Raw genomic sequence first — 26,567 nt, 5'->3', positions numbered from 1 at the left:
GGGCGGGGCAGGTAGGGCTGTGTGTCCTGCCATGCCTGTTTTCCTTTTCCAGCCCTTTCAACACTGGCTCTCTTTCTCCCCAGCCCTTCCTCTCCTGACGGCAGCATGCCATCCTTCCCACCTTTGGGTGAAGCTTCCTCTGTTCCAGCACCAGTGGCAACCTTTCCCTCACCCCTGAAGCTGTCAGTTTGCCACCTGGGTCTAAGTCCCCTTTTCAGTCCACAGTGACCCTTTTTCTATTGCCTGCCTGTCCTTCTTGTGAAAAGTTATTGTTGGGAGTTCACTACTGTTCTTGTGTCCCATCTGAGCTGTACCTCGAACTCTCTCCTTGTCCTACCTGCACTTACTTGCTGCTATCTCTGTGGACATGCTCATCTTGCTCTCCTTCAAGCACTGCCTGGCGCCGCTGCTGCTGCCCTTGTTTTCCCCTTTTATGCCCTGTTTGTGGATGACACCTCTTTGTAGTTGATAATACCCTTGATAACACCAGTAACTTGATGATTTGTTCCTGTGTCTATGGTTTGACATTGCAACTGCATGGAAATAATCAGGCTAGCTCAACGATTGCCATGGGCCGTGGCATGGGATGCTGGTACGGCTGTTTGTGTTGCACCTTAAATCAAATAGGGAAACTGATGTAGTTTTGGCCAAAAAATACCAATCAACAAACCAGATGTCTTCTGGACACAGGGTTTTCCAAGTGGGAACTTCTTGCAAGCACACTCTTGGCAGTGCCTTGCCCTGCTCTGGCAATGGTGGGTGCAATGGAGAAAGGTGGTGTGTTCTGCTCCCAGCTGCTTGTTGGACCAGTGTGAGCAGTTGTAGTGGTGATAGCCTGGACTGAGTGAGCTGATGTCGCTGAAAATGAACTATGCCACAAAAAAAGTGGCTTTCACCCGGATCAGCTTCCCAGCCAGCCTGTCTGTGGTAGCCTGAACATCAGCCCTCTGTGAGGCTGCATGGAAGTCAGCATTGCACAGTAGATGTTGTGGTGGAGAGAATTGAACCTTTTCATAGGCAGTTTAGGCTTATTTTGTGTTGAACTGACATCGTGCCTATGAATTTTGCATCCACAAAGAGTTGAGGAGCGGCCTCCTTTAGTGATGCGTAACAGACTGCTCAGCATTCAATACACCCACAGTTTTCCTAGTGGGGAGGTGTGATGTGCAATTAAACCCCCTCCCAGATGTGCCTGGTGGGAGGGCACACACTGACCTTCCACAGAAAGCTGGGTCAGAGCCAAGGGCTGCGCTGCCCTGCCAGCCAACACCACCTCTCCCACGACTGTGCCAGCAGGGTTGAGCACCGAGAGCCCAGGCTGCCATTCTGGGCACTGCAGTGCTGTCACTGTCAGCCCAGACTCCTCCAAGGAACCACAGGCTGGCAGTGGGGGGGTGGTGCAAGAGAGATGCAGTGGGGATCTCCCTTCTTCTGCCACTTGTGTGGGAATGGCTCTTGCTGCTTTACCCTTACAGCTGGAGGTTGTGATGGGGCAAGCTCCCAAAGCACTAGGCAGGAGCAGGTTTCAAAGATGGCCATGGACTTGTCCACTTTATATGGCTTTTATTAATAACAAAAATAACTTGTGTTAAGTGACAAAAATAACTTCCTGCAGTGTCCACTGACACAGGGTGAAGGAAGAGGGTGGAGGGCCAGGACTTGGTGAGTGCAAGGAGGAACTGGGGGGCATGTGTAGGTTTTATTTCTTGTTTCCAGCTCTACACTTGAGCCTGCTGCTGGGGACAGGATCACTTTAGTGGCAGCATCTCTCCTGTGTGGAAAGAGACCTTGCTGGGGTTTGCACCCCCTTCTTCTGTTTACCTGGGTTAGCCAAAATTGTTTTGGCTGCTGCACTGTGGAGGTGTTGGCTTTGCTGAGCATTGCTGCTCTCATTCAGGCCAGCTTTTTGGGGTGGGTGGGTCAGTGTTAAAGCTGACATGCCATGTATGAGAACTGTGAAGCCCAACACCTCTGCTGCCACAAACCCATTGCCCTCATCTGCCTGAACCAGCCCCACAGCACTGCCTGCATTGCTTTCTCACCAGGCCCTAGGCTGGGCCAGTGTGGATGCTGGTGAGGGACCCAGGGGCTGGAGAGGCTTCTCGGGGCAGCAGAGGGGTTATACATCAGTGGCAGGCTGAGCCTGTCCTTTGGATCACCTCACACCCAAAGGGCTACTGAGGGCTTTGTCCCATCAGCCAAGGAAGGAGGGAAAGAGCTTGCAATGTCGTTGGGCTCATCCATCAGTCACTCCCTGCATTTATTGTTCAATCAAGCAAATGTGGGCTTCAGCCAGGGCCTGGATGACCCAGAGGTCCCTTCCAGCCCCACAGCATGTTAGCTCTGCATGGACAGGCTGCCCCTGTGGTTGGGAACCAGGGGTTTGGTCTCCCCAGGTGGCATTAACAACAGGGTGCAGCTTCCAAAAGGAGCAGATCCTGCTTTGCAGATCCTCCCTGCTCTCGAGGGCAGGTTCTGCTGCGGATCTCGCCAGGCGCCGGTGATCCTGCAGTCGCTCCAGCCCTTGATCTGAGTTATCAGAGCATCAGCAGACAATGCTTGCCCGCCCCATGCTGCTTGTCCTGGGCTGGTGAGTGGTGTGAGCTGATGTCAGGGCTGGGCTGGGGGGTGAACTCCCTTTCCCTGTGCCCGGGAGCTGCTGATTTGGCTCGACCTCATCTCAAACACTTTCCCTTGTCTTCCCCTGAGCTCCTTAGATTGCTGAACGGCCCCAAGCAATGCTTTGATCTGCAGCATGGCTGCCTGGCCAGAGGCAGTGGCTCTGTAGCACTCCCAGACAACCCATTTGCCTTGAGCCTCTGGCCCAGACTAATGTAGCTCTCATGTCCCTGCAGCTCAGACTGGGTGGAGATCATTGAGCCTCGCTCCCAGGAGCGGATGTACGTCAACCTGACCACCGGTGAGTGCGGATGGGAGCCCCCTCCCAACCTGAAGGTACGCCAGTCGGACCAGAAGCAGTGGTGGGAGCTCTTCGACCAGAATAACAACCGTTTCTATTACTACAATGCTATCACACGGCAGACGGTGTGGCACCGGCCCCAGGGCTGCGACATTGTGCCCTTGGCGCAGCTCCAGGCTATGAAGCGAAGCTCCCAGCCCGACTGCCAGGGCCGGCAGCACCAGGGCAGCACTGGCAGCGATGGCAGAAGCACCCCTATCCAAATGACCGTTCTGCAGGAGATGAAGGGCAAGGGGGACTGCTCTGCAGAGAAGAAGAAAGACCCTGGCAGGTAAGGAGAGCTTTAGCCTTCTCTTCTTATATCTAATGGATTGCTTCAGTTGCCAGGCAGGCACTTGCTATGTGGCAAACTGGCTGGGAAGCTGTGCTGCCCTGAGAAGATGTAGCACTGGGGCAAAGGTGCTGCTAGGCCAGTGATCACCTCTGCGTGTCCTCCTCTTGCCCCTGTACAGCTGTCTGCCTTCACTACTGCAGCTCTTCTTGCATGTCCGTAGTCTGGGCCAGGCCTGGTTTGTGTGAGGCACTGTAAAAACACATCAAAAGATGATAATTGTTCCAGAGCTCTTTGTGCTGAACAGAAGGAGAGGGAATATGCAAGATTGTCACACAGGGACAAGAGCTCTGTCGGACACTCATGGTGGGGTTTGCAGGGACAGCTGAGCTCCTGTGCAGGGGCTTAGGCCGCTGCAGGGTGTGGTGGGCCCGGCTGCTCTCGGGTGCATGTTAGCCTGACTGCTCCTAGCTCTTTCCCTCTCCACTCACTCAGCTCCTTGCATGTGCTTGCAGCTTCAGCCAGGGCAAGAGGTTGGGCTGCAGGGACAGAACTCCCAGACACAGTTACTTGATCACATCAAGCCCAAAATGAAAGAACGATAATGGGGTGCTATTTTGTTTGGATAAGAGATTTTTCTTACACTCAAACCAGTCTGATGACACTTGGCAGGTTTTTTGTATTGAAACTTTGCCGACTTTAGCTGCACAAAAGCATCCCCTCCATGGTCTCTGCAGGGACAGCCCTTCTGCCTGGGTCACTGCTCAGCACTGCCCTGCCTCCCTCCTGCCATGAAGAACGTGGTACCAACAGCTGGGGAGGCCGTGCTGGGAGCCATTGAATCAGGCTGACAAGTGACTCACCGAAGGGCTAGAGTAAAGCTCAAGTAAGCCTGGCACTCCTGCCATCCATGCCAGTGCTCCTTGTCCCCACTTCTGGGAAATGCAGCAAGCCAGGATCCTTTAATAGCTTGATTTCTGGATTGAGGTTGCTTTTCTGTGTGCCTGGTGCTGGCAAGGAGAAAATTAAAAAGCCAAGATGATGAAAACCATGTATGATGCCTATTCTGGAAAATACATGCTCTGAAGCACCCTAAACTGACGTTTATCACTTGTCTGCTGTCCTGTATTCACTTCAGATCTGCATGACACACAAAATGCAACAGAAAGAGCTCAGAGCTTTACTGGTGTCTGAGATGCTTCCAGTGCCTCCTGCCCCATGAGCAGCCCCTCTGAGCTTCAGACCCATCCAGAGGATGATTCTTGCCCTGCCAGGAGAAACTCAGTGAGAAATGCCTAAAGCTGAACCCCAGTAGCTCCCAGTTCCCTCTGCCCCCCCCCCTCCAGTGACCACAGGTGTGCCACAGGCACGTGGGATTTGGCATGAGCTGACCAGCTTCCCTTCCTTGTCCCTCTGCAGCTGGGACAGGTACTGACAAACTGTCTCCAGGGGAGCAAGTGCAAGAGCCTTGCACAGGGCATAAAATATCCTGAGCTCCATGGCACCAAAGTATATCTGACTCAGGCTCTCAGGAGGGGAATGCAGCTTCCTCTGCCTCAGTATGGGAAATGGCTGTGCCTCAAGGGATAAGCAACACCAGCCCTTGGGCCTCTTGACACAAGCCCCATGGAGGCCCCCTCATATAGGAGGAAGCAGCACCTTGGGCACCACTGCCGGTTCTCCTGCAAGGAAGGGGAGTGGGAAGAGGTCGTCCTTGCTCCATCCCAAGTCCATGTTTTTTCTAGCAACCCTGGTACACTTTGAGCCTGTGACAAACACTGAAGGGCAAGCACTGGGAAAGGTGTGAGTGGCAGCTTGCTTAGGTGCTAACCGGCTGCTTGGACCTGTGAGGCTCTTCCAGACCCTCACACCAGTAAGCTGACAGCATTTGCCTGTGGAAGCTGCTCTGTTGGAAGCAGGAGACTGAGCACTGTTTCTTTGCACATCCATTATGTGTTGTTGCCACTGTTTGTGAGTGGGGGTTGCATGTCCAGTCATGGTGTGGAGAACAATTTCCTTACCCAAGTCTGACACCCAAGGAGAGATTTCTTGTCTTCTGCTAGCTTGTAAAACGTTGAGCAGAGAGCTGAGCCCAAAGAAAGTGTTTCTAGGTGGGATCTAATGTTCTTGCTGGGATGTCTGATCTAGTAACAGCAGAAGAACACAAAGCTTGTCAGCTCTGTTGGTCTGTGGTGTTCTCCAAAGACAAATATAAGTGTGTCCTCTTCCTTCCCTCGACAGGGATACAGCTGTATAAACAAAGGGCAAATATGTTGAGTGCTGTTGGTAGCATTTGACATCTTTATAGGTACCTGCATCCAAGACGGTTTTGCCTTTCTTTCTAATGGCAGCACAAAAGATTTGTTGTTCTTACCTTCATGTTTGTCATCCCATAATAGATGAAGAGGCCAGAGGAGACATGGTCCCCAAGAGGGGCCTCCTGCAAGCACATGCCACAGAGAGCTGGGGGAAGGGATTTCATCCTTTCTTTTCAGTAATACTTTGTGATTGAGGGCTCTTTTCTTTTAGCAGGCTGTTTTTTCCCACCCTTCCTCTCTTGTGCCTTCTATCAGCACTGCTAAATCTGCTGTGCTCACTGTCATGTTTCACTGCTGCTGCAACAGCCTCAAGCATAGTGGAAACTCTCCCTGGACCGGAGGGCATTACACTGCCACTCTTTGCTGCCTGTTTCCTCTGTCTACGTGCCAATCCCGCCCTCTCCCTTGCTGCCCCACTGCTCGCTGCTGCTCTTCTAGCTCTCTAAAGTGCACCAGCCTGGAGCAGCCTTCTCTAGACACTGTCCTTGGCTTCCCTGGGTGACACAGAGAGGTCAGTTCCCCTGGGAAAATGGTACCTGTTTGCAGAGGGGGAGATGCTGCTGTGATCCCTGGAGCCTCCTGGGGAAGCCCTTCTGCCTGTGCGTGTGCTCTTGCTCCTGTGTTGTTTTTTGTCTGCACCTCCTGGGGCTGCCCAGCCCAGTGCCAGCTCTGCTTCTCCTTCACCTGAGCAAGGACAGCAGGCAAATCCTCCATTACATACAGCTCGAGACCCCTCCTGAGCACTTGGGGTCCTAGTAGGAAGACAGACTCTCTCTGTGGGAGATGGGGACTAAATGATCCTTTCACATGCTGGAAAGCTCTGCAAAGGATGGATGTGATCCCTTGGGGACTGTGAGACCAGCCTAGGGCTGAAAGCAGCTGGTAGCATTTTGGAAGTGTCTTGTGAGCTGCTGCAGCTGCACTGGGGTTTGCTGGAGCTCCTTGGACCTCATGGGTGAGAACGGGCTGGGTGCTGCAGAGGACTGAGGCCTGAAGAGGACAGTATAGCTGGGAGCAGAGCTTGTGTGCTGCGTTTGGACACGCAATCAGTCAGGGCTGGGAGGGGGCTCTGCCATCCCCAGCCCCACTGTCTGTGCAGACTGGCCCTTTTCCTCTTCCTTCTGTGGTTCTCCCAGGGTCAGGGACTTGTTTCACGATGGGGTTTCCAAGGTTCCCCTTCTGATAACAATGGATCTCAAATCCTCCATGTAGAAATCCACCATCCCTGGGAACATCCCATCCCCCAGAACAAGAGAGATGTGGGTCCCTTCTGCATGGGCAGTAGGTTGTTCTGCCTGTCCCCTCCTTGCCCACCTTCACCATGGCTCAACATCTTGGACTGGGAGGGAGAATTGGCTTGGTGTTACCATTCCAGGAAGGTGTGCTGAAAGGGGAGTTAGGGGGGACGTGATGTGAAGCCTGTGAAGTTGGCTATGAGGGTGCCTCTGCTCTTCCCGGTCTGGTTTGCCTCATTATGGGCTTACAATTCTCAAGGCCCAGTGTAAGTGATGCCCATGTTAAGTTCTTTACAGTTAGGCCAGAGACACCATAAGGATTCCTAATAAATACATGCTTGTTTCCTTCTTGTGCTGCTGGCCTTGGGGCTGGGTTCTTAAACACACCATGCTTTGCACATGTTCACAGAGCTCTCCCTGAGGCCATATGCAGACCTGGGTTTGGGTGGGTCACCTCTGCGGACTCTTCATCCTTGCCTCTGTTGTGGGCTCTGGAGGGAGCAGCTGCTGCTGAAATACAAACATTCCTGCTCACTTGCCTTTGTCAGACCACCAGGAAAATAACTGCTGGAGAGGGCAGAGCTGAGGTGCAGGGCCTTTTCTCCAGGCATCTGGGAGGGAAGAGCAAACAATGGAGCTCTGGAGCCTGGGAAGAGCTGCCGGATATGCTGGGCCTGCTGGAGCTGGGTGCGGGCTGGGAAAGCCAGCGCTGGATTGCAGTGTTTATGTTGGAGCTACTTGAAAGCATTCCTCGAAGGAGCTGTCCCAGGGGACTCGGCAGGGTCTCTGCTGCTGGTGGCTGAAGAGCACAGCTGAAAGGCTGCGTGGGGATGTTTTTACACCACTGGCTTTGCTTTCCATCAGGGCTTTTACTGCTCAGAAGGACAAGGCTGAATCTTTTTCCATGCTGGAAAGCCAGAGAGACCTCATTCTCCTCTGCTTAGTCTCTTAGCAGCCCAGGGATGGGGTTGAGGGAAGCTGTATCCAGACATGGCCCCAGGAGAACATTCATGGCTGTGGAAATGGTTCTTTCAAAAAAAACCTCTCTGCAGTGGTGCCTCTTTCCTCTGATCTCTGGTGGCTGGGGCGGCTGGAGATGGCTCTGTTGTGTCTAACATGAGACTGACAGGCCAGGTGGGCTATGGCACAGCTTTGGAGGTTTATCTTCTCAATCACATTCACTTACAAACTTCCTGGTCAGGGGAAGCATGGTGGCTGTGGTCAGGCTGGAGCTTGGCCCCCTCTGCCCTCAGTGACACCAGAGTGGCACAGCTCCCCTGTTTCCTCCAGCCCTGTAAGACCCCCCCCGGATATCCTGGTGGAACCATCAAATTCTTGGGTACCTGGAACAGTCCTTGCATTCCAAATTGCAGCTGGGAAGGAGCAGTGGCGTGGTGGCCTTGCTTATCTCCTGCCTCTGTGCTTTGCAGCCCACCCTGCTTGGCCGCTCTGTGTGGCTGTCATGCCAAAGATCCCAGTGCCATCGTCCCTTCAGAGCTGCCTGAGCGCCTCTGGGCTCTGCCACCCCCGGGGCTCACAGCACTTGGTCTGAAATGGTCTGGGCTGGATCCCAACACCAGCTTTGCCCCTCAGCCTGAAGGAGGGAACATGAGTCTGCAGAGGCAGTGGAGCCTGTTTCTCCAGCCGTGTTGCTGTCAGGGTGCAGACGGCAAATGCCGAAAACCTGCTGTGGGGAGGGAGGCTTGCTGTCTGTGACAGAGCCCCTTGCCTCGTTGCCTTGCCATGGTTGTGTCTGTCTAACCTGTCCTGCTGGGCTCACGGCATCTGTGGAGCAGACACAGGGAGAGCCCCATTCTGGCACGGAGCTCCTGCTGCTCCCCACTGCATCCCACCTGTGCCGAGGCCCCAACCTGTCATCCCGTCCCAGGCAGGGCAAAGGTGTGGGATGCCTTTCTCATGCCCTGGTGAGGTGACTTGAGGCAGCAAGATGCCATTGTGCTTCAGGGTGCCTGCTGCCCTCCACCCTCCGTCTGGCACTGGGTCACAGGTAGGCAGCTCATCTTCTGCGGGAGTCTGGGAGCACAGCACCCTCCTCCTTTTTTTTTCCATATCAAATTCCTCATTGCTCATCTGAGGGCCAAAATCTGGGCTTTGCTCTTTTTCCTGGATGCAGGGGGAAGGTTGTCACCAGGTGGCATCCCCCAGGACCCTAAAATCATAATGTCACGCTGGGGCAGGCACCTGTCTCTGGAGGCTGGGCTGGTGGTGCTGTTCAGATGCCCAGCCCCGCACCCGAGCAGTGACAGATCTGGATGTGCCCAGCGCTGCCGTGTGGGTGCAGATCAGTACAAGCACCGATATGACTGGGCAGGAGGTGGTACCGCTGCCTGCTCTGCAGGCAGGGAGAGGCTCCTCACTGTGACCCAGAGCTGATTGAGGAGGCAGCAGAGCTTCGGGCTGAGTTCCTGCCGCTCCAGAGCGGTAGGGGTTTAGCGAGCACTGGGCACTAGTGGGCCTGCTGGTCCTGGGCAGTACCAGCGCATGCTGAGCCTGCGCAGGGTGATGAGTCTGGTTGGGCCATGCCTGATGGAGGTGGGTCTGCCAAGCCTTCGCCAAGCGGGTGGTTCCACTGCAAGCAGAGCTGGCTGGAGGTGCAGTGTTGTAAATCAGGGAGAGGTAGCTCATGGGATGTGGGACCCAGCACCTTCCCACAGGGTTATTTTCCAACTCCCTTACAGCTGGGGTCTGTCAAGGGAGGGGGACACACCTGCAGTTCTGGGTCTGTGGTGCTGCAGGCCTGGGGCTCTTCTCCCCTGGGCTCCAACATTGGATAGTGCTGGGCCAGACGTGATGCTGCTCCAGCCACAGTGTTTAAAATCACTCCCATGTGATCACTCCTGGTCTGCCTGCCGAGTCAGGAGCCTGTGAGTGGCTCAGTTCTGCTTGTCATTGACACGTCTCTCTGCCAGTCTCACTTCCCTGCCGCAGAACGACCTGCTGGTACAACTTAAGCAGAGAGGTAGGTGGTGGGGTGTCAGAAACGCTCATTTCAAAGCTACCAAATGTTGCTGCTCTGGTTCTTCCTGTTAGTCCAGGAGCTCTTTGAGGAATAACCTGGTGTTCAGCAGCACCTCCACTTGGGATCAGGGCTTGGCTGTATGTAGAAGGGACACACCAGTGCGAGGAGCAGTCCCTGCAGCCCCCGGGGAGGGATGTCTGGTGGGTTGCAGGGCAGTGTGTCCTCGTGAATGCCGCTCTCATCCTGCCGTTACTGCTGGCTGTTCCCTGCCCGCATCCTCGCTTGGGGCAGCTGGTGTCACCCCTCGCTCCAAGCATTGTGCCTTTGGGAAGAGGCATGCAGAGGACAAGCCACTGATGGCAAAACAGGAGTGGGAGAGTGGGGGCTGTGCTTGATGGCAGCTTGGGCAGGTGGAGGGAGGCCACTCCCAAATCCCTCGGTGTTTCCCAAGCAGCCACTCTTGGGCTGGGGCTTAGGTCAGTACTGAGCTGCGATGCTGTGAGCGGCAGGCAGTGGCTGGGGAGGTACCTTCGTCACAGCGGTGGCATCTCCATCTTGAACTAGTGTCAGAAGCTCCCTTAAAGGAAAACTCTTTGTGCTTCAGTGGGAGATGCTGGGGGAGGTCCCCAGAGTAAGGGGGACCCCAGCATGGGAACAGAAGAAGACAGCCCTTTCTCAAACCCTCTCTGGTCACCTGGAGAGTTGCATGAGGCAGAGTTGCTTGTCTGTCATGGGGAAGGAGCAGAGCAGTGACGCAGTGGTGCAGCGGGGGCCTTTGGACCCTGGCTGGGAGCCAGCTGCTGCGCCTGTGGTGGGTCAGCGCCGGCCTCAGCCGTGCTTCTCCTGGGATTCACAGAGGCGCGGTGCCATTGGAGAGCATGTTTTGCCAAAAATATGGTAAGCAGGGGATGGAGAATGAGCACACTACCCCCTTAGGAGTGGAGTGATTGGGAGCAGACGTGGGATATTGGGTGTGGGGTAGATAACCGGGGAGGGAGCAGGTGAAATAGGACACCACAGTGACATGGGGCTGCTGCTGTGGGGCAGACATGTGCTGTTGGGGTGGTGTGTGGGGAGAGCAGGGTGTGAGCAGATGCACCCTGCTGCTGGGAGAGCCATGGGGGGATGACAGGCAGCACCCCCACAGAAGCCGTGTGAAGGAGGGCACTGGGATCCAAGGGGTGGAAGGTCTCTGGAGAGCAGGAGCAGTGCGCAGGAGGGTTGGGGTGTCTGGATATCTTGGGGCTTGGTGGGGCAGCATCACTAAGAGGCAGCTCTGGGCACATGGTGGAGATGAGTCCGTCTAGCAGCGTGGGATGGGGAACAAGTGTTATAGTTCAAACAGCGCAGAATAACCATGAAGGTGTAGGGGAACATCTCTTGTTGCAGATGGGGCACTCGCAGTGCGCCCTCAGGCTTTACCCAGCGATGGCTGCCAGCAGATATGTAGAGGAAGGGCACAAAATGGGGCCAGGTTCAAGGGGGCCTTCCTGGGCACAGTGGTGCCTTTGAAGACCTGGAAACTCAGGCTGGTTTAACAGCCTTTCCATTCTCTTTTCTTCAGAGCTTACAAGTACAGGCCTTGACAGCAGGCGGTTATTACACTGCAGAGTACACCTCTTGCACTGGGATGTTGCAGTGGGCATGTCAGGTTGTGATGGATCCCGAGCACCACCATGGGTCAGAGGCTACTCTCAGCAGAAAATTTCACAGCTGTGTAAGCTGGGCAGGGCCAGTAGGTTTGGCCAAAGGAACCAGATCTGAGGGCCTAGACTGGGAGGATGCTCTACACAGAGGCTTGGTGGGTTGTGTGGGAGTGTAACATGCATCCTGTGAGCTGAGGATGTCCATCCCCATACATCTCCCATAGGCCTTACAGGTTTCCTGTAAAATAAACATGCATTTGGAAACTTAGATCAAAAAGTAAGTATGGAAGGACTGTCATCATAGTTTGACAATCCAAAGGCAGACACTTTGGGTTCTTTTCCAACTCTCTGCTTGAGTGATGCAATATCACTTACTGGTCTTCAGCTGGTTGTTCTGGGTGCTGTGCTAGCTAATGAACCTTGGGGAGCGTAGGTTGTTTCCTAACAACGTGCTGCTGATACCAGACAGGTTTTAGTATGATGAACTTGGTTTCATCTCATTGTTCTGCTGTTCATGTCTTAGAAATTTATCATGTGTGTAACAATGATGCGTTTCTGATTTGGGAAGGGTGATCTCCAAGAAAAAAACAATGAGGAACTGATTGGGAAATCTCCAGGCACTTTGAGACTAACAGCCTGGTATTTGGGTAGAAATAAGAGGATACTTCAGTTAATACAGTTCTTAAATAATTCCCTGTGTTTGTATCTTTCTTCTTTCAGGGAGACTCCTACCCACTGGCAGCCTCTGCCAGGCACGAAAGCAGCCATGTTGGTCAAAGTGAACAGTCTGAGGCAGATACAGAGCTCTTCAAACAGTTCACTTCAGCTGCAGAGTGCTCCAGAGGCCAATGACCAGAAATCTCTTCCAAAACCAGCCATATATGCTCAGCCTCAATCCATGTCCCAGAGCCCTGGAGCGATAAAGCAAATGCCTACAGGAGAAACAAAGCAGTCTATGCAGATCAAAAAGACAGAGAATGGTGGGTTTTGCCTAGTCCTGATGAATGGTCCAACTTCTCAAACACCTTCAAGGAGCCAGACAGGAACCCCCCAGCCTGCATCTCCCAAGTATGCCTCCCCTGCACCTATATATGATGAGCCATCTCTGGAGTCTCCAATTTATGATGAGCCACCAGTAGATATGGACACTGAAAGTGTCAGTATGAGTGGGATGTCACCACCAAGGTCACCAAGCAATAGCTTAAAAAAGCAGCTGCAGCCAACAAAATTATTACAGCATCCAGGTATGCAGCAGCAGCAAACTGGAAAGAAGTATGCAAGAAATCCCTCTTCCACTGAATACAGCCCAGCTGGCAGAGAATATATAAAACACATGGTCAATGTTGACCAGTTTTCCAAACTCTCCCACTCTTCTGCCACAACAGCTGATGCCTCTACTAAACTGCCTGGTCAGCTTACTTCAAAGGACAGTTTCAAGCAGTCCTGGAGGATCTTGGAAGCCAACGTCCTCAAGAACATGGAAGCCCACCACAGTCGACAGAACAGCCTGCAAACTCAGGAGTACCCAACTGGTATAAGCCATCAGGATTCTGGTTATTCAACTGGCCCTTCTCCAAGCTTGAGAAAAAGGAAAGGAAGGAGGCAAGGAACAGCTCAAGGAAGACCTGGCTCTGTAGGCAGCAGCAGCGAGCTCACGGCTTTGAATGATAAGCTCATCGCTGAGATGCGTGCTGTGGTGGGCAGGTCAGCAGCCTGCAGGGGAAGCAAAGCCAGCCTTGATGCTGAAAGTCTGGAGAGTGGCATCCCAGCAGAGAGCAGCAAAGTCAGGTTTCAGTCTGACCACTTGAAAAAATGCATCAGCCAGAGCTCAAGGGATGACATCTCAGCTAGTAATAGGTCCCTGTGTAGACAGGGCCTGGAGAGCAGGGGCAGCTTTCTCAATGATGTGGCTGCTCCACAGGACACAGTAAGGCAGAAGAGGACTTTTGAGAAAATAGATTCTCTAGAAAAGAATGTGACCAGCCAGACAAGTTTGGCTTTGTCAGATGCTACACGCCACTCCTCCCAGGTAACTCCCCATCTACACTAGGTTGAATCGCACACCTTTGCTGGACTGCTGTGGCACAGAGCCGAGTCCCTGGTTTGCTCCTGGATGGGATTAGTGGCCATGCTGCAGACAGAACACATCTGTGCCTGCAGAACAGCAAATGGGGTCGCAAAGCTTCACAACTTCGCAGCTGAAGATGCCATTTCAGGCCAGTGGTGTGAGAGGAGGGGGAATTGTGGAGGGGCTCATGTCCAGCAAGGCCTCAGCACTGTTGGGTGCTCTGCTGTATTATTTGTGTAAATCTGCTGCCTGATTATTTTACTGGCACTCATGTCTTCTTTGACAGCCCTTGCCCCTCACAGGTATTTTCTGCACTGGGATAGCCAGAGTTGGTGGGGTGCAGGATGTAGGTGTCAGGGTTTGCATGGCCAGATGGCAGTGTTTTATCTTTTTTTTTTCCTCTCCTTTTTCTAATAGTTCCTCATGTTCTGTTCTCCCTTCCGACTGTTCCTGAGCATTGAATGGAAATATTGAGAAAACCTGTGGCAGTGACTCTAGCATCTAACATTTGGAAACAGCTATTTTAAATCCTGTTAGTGTGCCTGCACAAGTGGAGTAGTTTTTCTCTATAACAGCACTTCTGCAGAAATTAGTTTGCTATCTTTTCTCCTGTTGGGATTTGAAGGAACCTCCTGCTTCATGGTTTTAGTTTGCATTTAGGTCCTACATGGGTGATTCTATATCCTGTGAAGGTTTTGTCTTTTTTCTCTTTGCTCACTCTTCCAGTTATTTCATTACTGCTGAACAGTCTGAGTCTGCATCTCTTCTGTGAGGCACAGCTGATGACAATCCTCTAGCATAAAAACTGACTATTTTAACACTTAGTTCTGTCTTTTCTCCTGTTTGCTAGTCCACGACCTTTCATGGAGAAACTTGGCAAAGCTCCTTGACCGTTTCAGATTATTCCAGTAGACCTGTGACATACAATTTTTCTCTAAAAACCAGGCTGACACCTCCCTACTGTATCAGATTTATGTGTATGTGTTCTCTTTTTTTGTAACAGTGTCTTGTTTTCACCTGAAACCCTTTTTAAAACTGAGATCACGTTCCTGCGTTTTTCATTTTTCAGGCACAGGGCCAGTCTGAGTTTATGTGACGTGTGTTACAGTTAATAGTTCAGCAGTTTCCTTTCACAGCCTCTTTAGACTTGTCAGAAGACCGCTGTCTGGTCTTCAGAATGTGTTACACCTCATTGCATTGACAGAGAGAGCTGAGACTTCATGGTGATTATGCACAAGAGATGGTGAGTTGGCTGTGAATGGCCTTGAAAATGAAAAAAAATTCATGTAGGATGGAGAAGGAGAATACAGTGGAAGATTTAAGATGGATGTTTTGGTAAAGGCAGTAAGTCAATAAGTAAATACTCTGCGTATGGAAATACTCTGAGATGTAAGAGTCCAAGTAAGAAGGGGAGGAGGCTACAGAGAATACGGCAGCAAATTCGCTGCCTTAGCTGAAAATGGCACAGCTTGAGTCAACCAGCAATTGTTCTGTGCTGGACCTGTGCGATGGAGAGGAGAATTGGAAGACGAGGAGATTCATTATCTGAAGAGAGTGGGCAGAAGTTCTGGGACAGGCTGAGCAGAGATGGATGTGAACTGTCAGCACAAAGATAATAGCTGTGTAGTTGTGTGAACGAGATTTGAGAGATAAACTCTAGAGAGAGAAGAGGAAAGAACCAAGAGCTTGTTGAACCTCTAGAGAATATGAAAAGGTGGATCCTCAGAAGTAAGATGCTGAAAGAGCAATTAGGGTGGTAGGAGGGAAACCAGCCCCTGATGTGGAAGGTGAATTGAAGGAGACTGAGGATGGAGGTGGCAGAGAAGATCTGCAGGCAGGGATTTTTTAGGCAACATGTTGAGTGAATTCAGAAAGAGTGAAGAGGGATAAAACTCAAGGGATAAAAAACCAAAATGAAGTAGAAAAGCAGGAGAAATGATTGTGCCCCAGGCTGGCGATAAGAGGTGGAGTGTGATATGTGCTAATCCCATCATCTGCCTGTAGGTACATGTTGGGTGTATGATAGGGAAGGGTTGGACTGCACAAGCCTCTGTTGTCAGTTCAGTAGTTCCTTCTTACTGAGAAGAAAACGCTGACTTGTTCTAAATGTTTAAGAACTAATGTGATTTTGGGTTTGACTGTAGGCCAGGACCAGAATAGTGTGGTGTGCAAGTTAAAGGTGATCTGCAAAGAAGGAAAATGTATGTCTTATTTCACTTTTTCCACTTCAGAACCAAAATTTACAGGATTTCTGTTTCTTTGTCCTCCTTTAAAAACCAAGAGTCTCAAGATTATCTTGTTTGACTTTTCTCTATTTGCTGGAGATCTCCTTGGAGAATGTAGTCCAAAGTGTGGGCTGTTTAGCTCTTAATTGCTATACATGGGAATTTAAAGTCCAACAAAAAAGTCTCTTTCCTAAAACAGCTTGTTGGGTGTTTGAGTTCAATATGAGTCCCAGGCTGACATTTCTATCCAAAACATAAAAGTCTGGATGGGCAAAATAAGTGTCTTATTTTCACAAGTAGTTATTACACATAATTTTCTTGGAATCAGTACTACCAAAGCTCTAATGATGTAGTTGTCTGTAGCAACCACTGGGGAAGAAGGCTGGACAAGGCTCCAATGTAAAAACTGCATACAGAGTCTGAAAGGAGAGAAGGTCTTCGTCTCTACTGTTTATCTCTGTGAACTTGTGATCAGTGGACTTGTCCCTGTAGCAGATGAGCTTGATCACTGCAGACTGCAGGTGGGGCATAGCTGTCCCTAGTTCACTGAGAAGGAAAAACAACCCAGTACGTGTGAGCAATTCTGATTTCATTTTGGGGAAGGTTACACCTGTCTCGGATAGGAAAACGTGGTCGGGAGCCCGTTGCAGAGGTGTTCCTGACCCTTGCGCAGTGGTGCTCACTGAGGCGCTGGGTCTGCAGCCACAGCCTGTATCTTCCCTGTGGATGCTGAGGCCCAGACCCTGTTTGGCAGGAGGTTGTGGTGTGTCTGTAGGGTGGTGGGAGAGCCAGCTTTGCTAGTGGTGAAAGTTGACTGATGCGAATATCAGGGTCTCATTCACTTCAAATCAAACATGATTTATCCTACTTGGGTGACAGCCTTGCCATCAAAATAGCTGTGCCTGTGCTCCACTGTGCCTCTCTTAGCTTCTCTTGACCTGTTTGTGTGTCTGGCCAGCATTTCCATTGTGAAGGTCATAGTGGAATTGAGATACATGTTTTCAGTGCCTCAGTCCAGGCACAGGCTGCCCAAATCTCAGCAGCTCCTGATAGTTGCTAGCCATGTTGATTTGGTTTTGTCTTTTTTTTTTTTTTTATTGCTAGAACTTGGAAAAATAGTAAAGGCAGTAACCAGCTGCAATTGTAGGAGCCACAAAGGGTAAAGGTGAGAAGGAAATATGTTATTACTGCTGTGGCTGTCTAGTCTCTGCCACCTCCTCGTGTTCTCCACCCACTTGCTGGGCTCCTGTGGCTCTGCAGGAACTGAGAGGTGAACAGTGGGAGAATAAATTGGCTCCTTGGTGTGTGCTTGGTGCCACAGAGCTGTACTGCTGCTCTGGGAATCAGCCCAGCTCCTGCTTGGGCTGGTTCCTGGAGCTCTAGGACAGCTTGGATAATCAACCCTGGTACTCCATGTCCCAGTGCTTCCTTTGGGGACAGTATCAGTGTGCAGCTGTGCCAGCCAGGCTCTTGCAGAACTACAGATGTCAGCCACTGATTCTGCACTAAATCATGTTTTGTACACATTCACCGTTTTGCAGTTGCTGGTAGCTTCATGACTCACTGTTGATAATTTTCTTAGCAGGGTAAGGAGTCACCCTAAGCTGCTCTTAACACATCTGTTCTCCATTGCAGCCTGGGACAATAGAGCCGGACCCCAAGCAGGAGAGCAGTGGCCAGTCTGGCAGCTGTGTAGGGTATCACTTCCCTTACAATACTCTACGGAAGCCCATCTCTCAGAGCAGCATGGCAGACTGGGCTTCTAAAAACCTGAACATGCACACGCAGGGCATCTTCCGCCGAAGGATCTCCATCTCCAACATGCTGTCCTGGAATGGCGGCTCTATCAAAAAGCCAATGCTCATCACTAGCAACCGCACCATCAAAAAAGAGGCGTGTGAGATGTTCAAACTGGTGCAGAGCTACATGGGAGATCGTCAGACTCGCATGGACCAGAATCACGTGGCGCTGGTCACGGTCACCAAGTGCTGGAGCATGCAAGGTTTACGGGATGAGCTCTATATACAGCTGATTCGGCAGACCACAGATAATACGTGCTACAGAAGTCTGGCATGGGGCTGGGAACTGATGGCCATCAGTCTGGCCTTTTTCTCCCCATCACCCAAATTTCAGTCTTATCTGGAAGGTTACATTTATCGCCACCTTGACAGTGATGAAAACAGTAAGTGCCTCATGCATACCCACTCTGTTCCCAGCAGCATTCTGGTGGGTTGTGACACTTACTCAGGGCTGTCTGGTTTTCAAAAATACAGGTAGTCACCTGCCAGTGCTGTGGTTTATGTCAGTGAGCCCAGCACCATGTGCTGGGAAAGTTCATCCTTCCTTGACAGGATGAAGTTGCTACCAGCTCATCTCCCTGCAGTTCTCACTTGTGTCTGGCAAAGAAATGCCAGCCCTAGTCTGTGCTCATCTCACCGATCAGCATGGCAAGATCAGCACTGAAAAGAGTTGATTTGGACCCGCCAAGTGTCAACTCTGAATGTCTTCAACTCTGAAGACATGATTTACTTCAAAGCTCCTTAAAGCAGGCAAAAAAAAGGAGATGAATGTTAATACAGAAGTTTTTAAGGGAGCCATTGCAAACATTATGAACTGGCCTTAGCTTGGGAGATAGTGGAGGCTCTTGAACGCTGCTGGCTTTTGTTGTGAAGAGATGTGATGTATCTGTCTTTCAGATACATCCTTTGGGACCATCCCAGCATATATTCAGTTATTACCCTAATTTTAAATTTCTACAGCATCCTGTGGGGAAAAAAAAAAACCATACAAAACAGGTGCCAGCCTGGAGAGTATTTATTGGCTGATTTGTCACTATTTCAGCAGTGCTTTCTGTGTCCTCTCCAGTCTCAGGCAAGAAACCAGAGCACCCGTTTCCACTTGGGGCTTCAAATGCAAGTTAAAGCCCCCGCAGATCTCCAGGGCAGGTGCAGAAGTTCTGCCCCTGCTAGTGAGTGCAGTGATGGAGCTGGCTCCTAGGGGCAGCAGTGATGCAGTGCCAACCTTTGCCTTCTGGCTTCCTGCTCATAGCCTTAGTGTGGGGTTCCTTCAGTGAACTGCTGGGTGTGCAGCACTGGTTCGGGTTTTCATGAGGATCCTAAACCCTTGTCACTTCTCACAAAAACGATTCCCTCCAGCTACACTTGGTCCAGGAGTGAAAAATCACCCTGCCAGCACCGGTATCCAGGCAGCAAGGAGGAGTAATCTGAACTATTTGAGTGGGTTGTTTCTTCTGCTGGTATTTAGACAGTAAATTTATTTAGGTATAAACTTGCTGCCTGGAACCCCTTCTCAACTATTTGGCCATTTGGAGAAGCTGAGTGATGTTCTGGGCCCCTTGTTCAGATACATTTGTATCTGGCTGTGGTAGAGGACCTTTCCCCAGGCAGACCTCCTCAGCTGGAGTTAGGCTGGCTATCATGTCTAAGGGCACTCTGGGCTTTGGTGTTCATCATTCCACATTATTAATCCAGAGCCTCTTGAATTTTCAGTTGCCCAGCGCATCAAGGAGCTTGTGGATCTGAAAAACAAGAAGAACTCAAAATCCAGGAAAAAGAGGAAACAAAACACCGAGGATGAAGGTAAAGGGAGGCACAGCATCCAGGGAGCCAAGAGGGAGGACTGCACTGACCTCAGACAGGCAGGGATACTGAACTTCACTGAAAATCAGACCATTTCTTTAAGTGCATCAACTTAGATTCAGGAAACTTTACTACAGGTGGCCAGTGTGAGAGGTTTGATCAGAGCACAGTCAGCAGTGCGGGTGGCACCTGGGCAGTACGTGGGATAGGTAGCAGTGTGGCAGCAGTGGAGGACCCCCTTCACTTACAGTTGTGTGAGCAAAAGTATTTTAATTTGGTTGCAGATCTGGGTCTGTAATTCAATTGGTCTATGTATGCCATAGAGTCTCCTATAGCACATTCCAGTGCTAAAAGCCATGCAAGCAAAAGAACCTGTCTCAGTTGTAGTAATGAATTTTGTAAACCACCACCCAACCTGAGGAGCTTCAGAGAGGACACTGATACGTGGCAAAGAGAACTACTCTTCAGGATTGGCTTCCCCATGTCCCTGCTTCCTGGAGTCTGCAGCCCAGGGCTTGCAGTAGCATCTGTGCAGGATGAACAAGAGCTCGTGTATTCCCCCAGCCTCAGGTTTTAACTGCCGACTGCAAGATAATACTTCATCTGGCTGAAGTCTTGCTAGACAAAGTCCATTCAATTTTCTTTTACATTGCTTTCAGGAAACTTGAGCCAGCCCTGTGAATTCATATCAGGCAGCAGTTTATATCATGTGGCCTCAGTGTTTTTAGTCCGGGAGACCTGGAGTCCAGCTTCCTACACTGCTGAGCCCTACCTGACGCCTGCAGGCGGGTGCGTGAAACGTGAACACCGCAGCTGCACTCTCCTGCTCTGGCGTTTCTGTGTCACTGCTCCCCCAAGGCACCTGCAAGTCTGGGGAAGTCTCTGAGAGGAGGCCTCTTGGTCACGGCCCCTGCAGTAAGAGCGTCTGTGGCTTCTCTGTCTCCAGTGGGATTCAGAGTAGAGACCTAAAATTGCACAGAGGGATTATATTTCTTGTAGGGATATATGTCTTTTTTCTTTCCTGTTCAGGCCCAGGAGAATTCAGCCCATTCTGAGTCTTAGAAAAGTCATTTTGCTTGTGCTTAGAGGGACTTTGATACCTTTATGGGGCAACTCCCTGGAGATTGCTCTGCGCAGGGTGTGCTCTGTCTGTGGGCTGATTGGGCTCTCCTGTGCAATTGCTTCTCTATATTGCCTGTGCTGGAGTTGTGCTTAGGGAGATAGAAATAGTTTTTACCTAAAAATAAATTTTTAAAAATTTCAGAAATTTTTATATATATATATATATATATATATATATATATATAAATTTTATGAAAAAGGCATGCCAGGATAACTTTATAAAGTTTCCAGAATGAAGCACTTGAAAGTCAGAAGTGCCTTTGTGGCCTCAGCCTGGGCTCTGGTGACAGGTCACACGCTGTTCCCTTCGCTGGACCCTCTCTGCTTTCTGGCACACAGACCTGCTCTGGCAGTGAACTGGGGCTTAAGAACAAATGAGCTGGTCTGCAGGCTCCCGCCAGCTTCTCCAAAGATGGCAAGGGGCACAGCAAAAGAGGCAGGAGGGCTGGCAGATCACTTGAACCAGCTTTTTCACAAGTGATTGATAACACTGAGGATTTTTTCTGGGGCCTGACCTCAGAACCGCACCTGAAGTAAAGGGAGATCCTGCAGGAACACACCAGGTTCTATCTGCTGCTGGGCTGGAAAGGTCAGGCTTTTCCTTGGAACACCTACATCTGCTCCACCAGCCCTGCTTGCTGGCCATGTGAGGGGTAGGTAGGATGCACCACCCTGAATCTGCAAGACTTGTGAGAAGTTTGTTAGTAGATCTGAAATACTTAGATGCTTATGGATGTTGTAGCAGCAGTTTAGCAGAGAAATCTATAAGGAAATGAAATGCACTGTCTTCAAACAGAACTGAATAGTAGAAACGTAGGCATGTATGTAAATCTTTCAGTGAAAAATTGAGTTAAAGGAGTGATTTCACACACACACACACACACACACACACACACACACTTCCTTTAGTGCAGAGGCTTGTAAGTGAACACTTAGGTGACTAAACATTTATCATCTGACATGCACCCAAAGAAATTATTTAGAAGTTTCCCATGCTTACCTCTGCAATCTTCATTTTCTAGCATTATTCTCTGTGAGTAAATGAAATATAAAGGTGGTGCAAGGTCTTCCCGTGGATCAATAACCCATAGAAAGGCAGAAGAATAACAGGTAGAAATAAATCATGTGTTTTCAGATGGAGGATTGTCTGCTGATCCTGCAGGAATATAAGCTGGGCTTTGGGTCCATACAAGGAGCAAATAATTGGCGGGCAGCTCGATGTTGGTACAAAATTATTCAGGACTGTAAAAACTATAAAGGTGCAGAGGGATCTAGCAAGGGTAACTGAGTGATCAAGCAGCAGAGAAAATTGTGTCAACGAAAGCAGAGTGTATGGGAGATGTACCTACCTGCACATGCAGTGGTAGGCTCTTACGTAGCTGTTTCAAGGAGGGAAAGACATTTTGCAGCCTGTATCTGAATTTCCAGAAATGTATACACAGTGCTGGGAAACAGTCAGAAGCCAAGCAGAGGATCAGGAGCTTGTGGAAAAGGGACAGAGAGCAAACCAGTACTTGGCTGTAATTCTGATGTGCCTGCTCTGCGTGTCCTGCCTGTAGTCCCTCCTGGGCTGATGAGTATGGCAGGGGAAGCCCCACAGGAGCTGAACCTGGAGGAGAGAAGAGAGAAGGTCAGTGGGTTGAAGGAAACTGCAGGTCACCTGTGAAGAGCAAGAGGAAGAATATTTCCCATTGTCTGTTGTAGCAGAAGAATTGGAAACCACCTGGTTTTGTTGTTGGGCAGCAGGCTGAAGAGCACGCTGTCCTGAAGCACAAAATTAAATCATTAAGAGTCAGCAAAGTAGAGTTTTGTGCAGGTTAGGAGCATAAAGGAGTTTAGGAAGAAATGGGACAGATTCGAAGGGCAGTTTGTCAGTTGATGGTTAATGATTCAGGTGCAGCACTACCTCAGGGCGTCTTGCACCTGCTGTTAGCTGGGAGATTTTTTAGGGGGGTACTAATTTTTCAGGCATCCTGTATCTGTTCTTTATCCTCCTGGTGGCAGATGCAGGTGCTGACTCATAGGGCCCTTTGGCTGACAAAGCATGGCGTTTGCCACATAGGGAATAGTGATAGAGCAGCACTGCACTGCTGGGATACAGAGAGACACGCTGGTGGTGTGAAGAAGAGGGGCTGAAACACTGCCACAAAATGGGGTGGCCTGGGCAGATCTAAGCCAGGAGAGTGGCACTGGTGCAAAGCCTAGCTGAGCTGTTCAGGAGGCACCTACCCCTGTGCTGAAGAGCACAGCAGGATGTGGCCCCGGTCTGAGAGTCTGCTCTGACTGTGCCAGGCTGAGGTCCCCGAGAGGTCACGATTGATCAGAGAAAAACCCAGACAATACATGTCCTGTGGCCAGGTCCTGAATCCACATTGTTTGCTACATTTGCTGCTTTTTTAAAGACATTTTTTGGCAGGAGAGCATTCAGGTCTGTTCCAGAAGGTATATTCCTGCATGTGCCTTGCCTGGATTTTAACTTGTTATAAAAGAATAGATTCTTTAAGAAGCTCTTCACATGTGTTTTAGGCCAGCACATGGAAAAATATTTTTGTTTGCAAACTATTTTTCACTGTGTGGGTTGTTAGTAGTTTTCTATTTCCGAGCTCCTGGGGCTACTGTGGTACCACAGGAAATAACAGATCAACCTGGATTTCACAGATTCATTATGTGCTCAGAGAAGTGGAATTGCCGTCAGTGTTAGCCCTTTCCAGCCCATCCCTGCGCTGAGGGGTGTGAGCTGGGGATCGGAGGGAGCACCAGGGCTGCTGGTTAGAACTGACCCTGTGTGATGAGCTGATGCCAGCAGCCTGCCTCAAAGCTGAGCATTTTAAAAGCAGCCAGATGGTCAAGTCAAGCCACTGGTTTGGAAAAACGAAGGCTAAAGCTAAATTCTGCTCATCTCCCTTGTGTTTCCCTCACAGCCACTCTGCATCTCTTTGCGGATCTGTCTTGCTCTGCACATGCCCCAGGAGCACTCGTGTGGAGCCGGTGGCTGCTGCTGCAGACAGGGAGGTGTGAGGCTGCAGAGCTGGGCGTCCTGTGCCCGCTGCAGCAGTGCCTGTCACGGTGTTCCTCAGGCCTCCCTCTGCTTTTTTGGTGATTCAGGTCACAGAATCGCAGAATCGTCTCAGTTGAAAAAGGCCTTGAAGATCATCCAGTCCAACCGTTAACCTAGCACTGACCATTCCCAACTCCACCAGATCCCTCAGCGCTATGTGGACCTGACTCTTCAACCTCTCCAGGGATGGGGACTCCCCCGCTGCCCTGGGCAGCCCATTCCAACATCTAACAACCCATTCTGGAAAGAAATGCTTCCTAATATCTAGTCTAAACCTTCCCTGGCGCAACTTGAGGCCATTCCCTCTTGTCCTATCGCTTGTTACTTGGTTCAAGAGACTCATCCCCAGCTCTCTGGAACCTCCTTTCAGGTAGTTGTGTAGAGGGGGATGAGGTCTCCCCTCAGCCTCCTCTTCTCCAGACTAAAAACTGTCCATGGGCAGTAATGGGTCCAGCCCCTTGTGCATGGGGCAAGTTTAGTTTTCAGTTTATTTGCTTGAAATTTGGTTAGCTCCATGCATGACCCTGTCAACCCCCTCTGGGTCAGAAGCTGCAGCTTGGTCTTGTTGGGAGCAGAACACCTTGTGCAGAAAGTGCAGGATGTAGGTTTCAGGCTTTTCCCAGGATCAGGGAGCTTTCTGGGAAAGTACAAAACAGGCTTCAAGCAAATGTGTCTGGCTGCTGCCCACGCATCAGCCATGCAGGCTCTTCAATGCAACCGGTTCCTTTGCAAACCTTGTTAAACTCCTAGGGTGATTATCGGTTTCATGGTCTAATTACAGTGTGAAAAAACATTTCCTATTATTAGCTTTGAATATGCTGCCTCCCGCGTAATTGTTGTGATGCAAAGATATGGTCCAGTTTTTTTCCCATTCTCTCCTTCGTGAAGCAGATGACACTTTGCATCGGGGTGTGTCTGCACATTTTAACAACAGAAGGCATAACCTGGAGTAGTGAAGCATCACAAAGCAGCTCATTGGGTTTGTTTTCTTTAATCCTCAGACATTTCTAGTATAAATCATGCCTGGGATTTAGCAGGATTTTTGCATATGGGAAATGTTTTCCTTTAGATATTCCCAAGAGAGAGAAATTCCTAAAACTGATTTTCCTTCCCCTTGCCTGTGGGAGAGGGGAATGCTGTTGTACCTCCTTTGGCATTGCTCCAGCATCACAGAGAGGCTCCGCTCCAGCTGTCAAGCAGATTGATTGAGGTAGGGGGTGCTCATTTTATTGTGGGGAGCCAAGGACTGGGGTTTGTCTGGCTGAGAGGAGAATGGGGTAAAGCTCATCTCTCACCTCTGTGAATTCTTGTTCTGCTTGGGAAGAGCTTGTCCTCCCTCTGCATTGAGAGGATTTGAGGAACTCCAGGCTCCTGACCAGCTTACCTAAGCCATAGGGTGTGTGAAAGGCTGATCTGAAATATACAGCATCTGACCAGAATGTAGATTTTTAAAGCCACAAATATTTTGAACTTTGCTGCGAGCTTTGAGCCTGGCAGGGATTCAAATAGGGCAGATCTATTCACTGCTTTCAGCAAGCAATTTGGGTTTGTCTCGAAAAAGAACAAAAGGCCAACAGTTTTGGAAAAACTCTCCCAGCAATCAGTGCTCTGTCAGTGCAAACATTTCTCTTGGTGTCACAGGGGGATTAGCTCTGTGAATCCTGGCTCCACTCGCCCTCAGAGTTCACTGAACCAAGCACAAGCAGAGCAGCTGTTCTTGCAGAGGGCTGCATTTCCCAAGCTCTGGCATGTCCAATTTTCCTCATATCACAGATCATGCCTGAGCCTCATGGTACAAGGTTGGATTGGAGGATGCTGCAGGCAGGAGAGTGAGGAACCTTTCTGCAGGGCTTTGGGAAGATGGGAGACCCTGCCTCCTTCCTGTACCTCCCCTTGCACCCTGAGCTCACTCTTGGTGCTGGTGTTGCCTCTCCAGCCCCACACACCTCTCTCTGCTGCTGCCTCTCTCACTAGCCCAGGACTGCAGTTCTTGAATTGTAAACAATTTGTTTATAACACTGAAATCTTTCCTGGCAGGAGGCTGGCTCTGCCTGCTCTTTGGCTGGGATATGGCAATATGTAAATATTCAGCTCTGTGTCTGTGAGACATATAACTCCAGCTGTGCCGCCAGGAGCGAGGACTCAACGTGTGTGTGTGTGCCTGGGCTGTGAATGCCAAATGGGCACCTTGTATTGAGTCAGGACAGGGTCAGGCTGCCTGTGCAAGAGGCAGGCATCTGTAGGAGTGGGGCCGAGAGGCACAGAGCTATGTGTGGACTCAGAAGATTAATCCCTCCAAGCCCAAGCACCGAATTGCATTGATGCTGCCTGCCATGGGGCTACAGGGCCGGGAGACTTCAGGGTGCTCGGTGTGAGGTTTTGGCAGCCTCTCTGCCCTCCTCACACAACAGGCCATGCAGAAGGAGGGTGGCTGTTTGTGCTGGTGTGAACTGCTGCACTGGTGCTCTCTGAAGGGCTCTGGTGTGGCGGGTGCATGGCACTGTGGGCTGATATCTTGTTTTTCCTTTCCACCAGGTCTGCCCATCAGCACCTACGCCAAATACTGCTACCGGAAGCTACGGAAAGTAGCTGTCACTGGAGGCAAAAAGGTGAGTGGCTGCCCTGGCTCCAGGGCCTGTAGGCCTGCTGCCCAGGTCCCAGAGCAGCTGGTCCCATGACTCTCAGAGGTCACCACTGACTCAGTGATAGGAAATGGAGACAGAGCGAGCCGGTGAGGCTTGTTCAGAGGTTGTCTCCCCATGAACATGTGGGAGGATGCTCCTGTGCAGGTTCCGCCACCCTCCTGGCAGACAGCAGTGCCTGCCATGCTGGCAGCCGTGTGGCTGGTGCTCCCTGGCCTTAGGGGTGTGGAGGACAAACGTGTTTCCCTGTCTCCATGGTAAGAGGGGGATGCCCAATATTTGGTTTCTTCAAGTGAGGGAAGAGTCTCCCTTTGCCACTGAGAACTTACATGGGCCAGGTCTTGCAGCTGGATTAGTGCAGGGTTGTTCATTCCCAGTTCAAAAAAATCACACAGTGGAGATGGCTGGCATGGGGGGGGGGGG

The 26,567-nt window shown here is 50.6% G+C and overlaps 1 protein-coding gene across 1 annotated transcript in view; it reads left to right on the top strand.

Annotated features, from left to right (window-relative positions):
* Positions 1 to 2,555: 2,555 nt before the first annotated feature.
* The window catches only part of LOC113490661 (rho GTPase-activating protein 39-like), a 29,986-nt gene continuing 5,974 nt past the window's right edge, over positions 2,556 to 26,567 (top strand). Inside the window, exons 1-6 of the mRNA XM_026867218.1 lie at positions 2,556 to 2,590; positions 2,856 to 3,251; positions 12,151 to 13,459; positions 17,359 to 17,905; positions 19,233 to 19,322; positions 26,038 to 26,111. Coding sequence (XP_026723019.1) covers positions 2,556 to 2,590; positions 2,856 to 3,251; positions 12,151 to 13,459; positions 17,359 to 17,905; positions 19,233 to 19,322; positions 26,038 to 26,111 — 2,451 coding nt within the window. The remainder of the gene's footprint in view (positions 2,591 to 2,855; positions 3,252 to 12,150; positions 13,460 to 17,358; positions 17,906 to 19,232; positions 19,323 to 26,037; positions 26,112 to 26,567) is intronic.

The sequence above is a fragment of the Athene cunicularia genome, unplaced genomic scaffold (genome assembly GCF_003259725.1).
Source record: "Athene cunicularia isolate RWA unplaced genomic scaffold, athCun1 SCF_2, whole genome shotgun sequence".
Classification (NCBI taxonomy): domain Eukaryota; kingdom Metazoa; phylum Chordata; class Aves; order Strigiformes; family Strigidae; genus Athene; species Athene cunicularia.
Note: the sequence above shows the minus strand (reverse complement) of the source record. Positions and strands in the feature narration are given on the sequence as shown.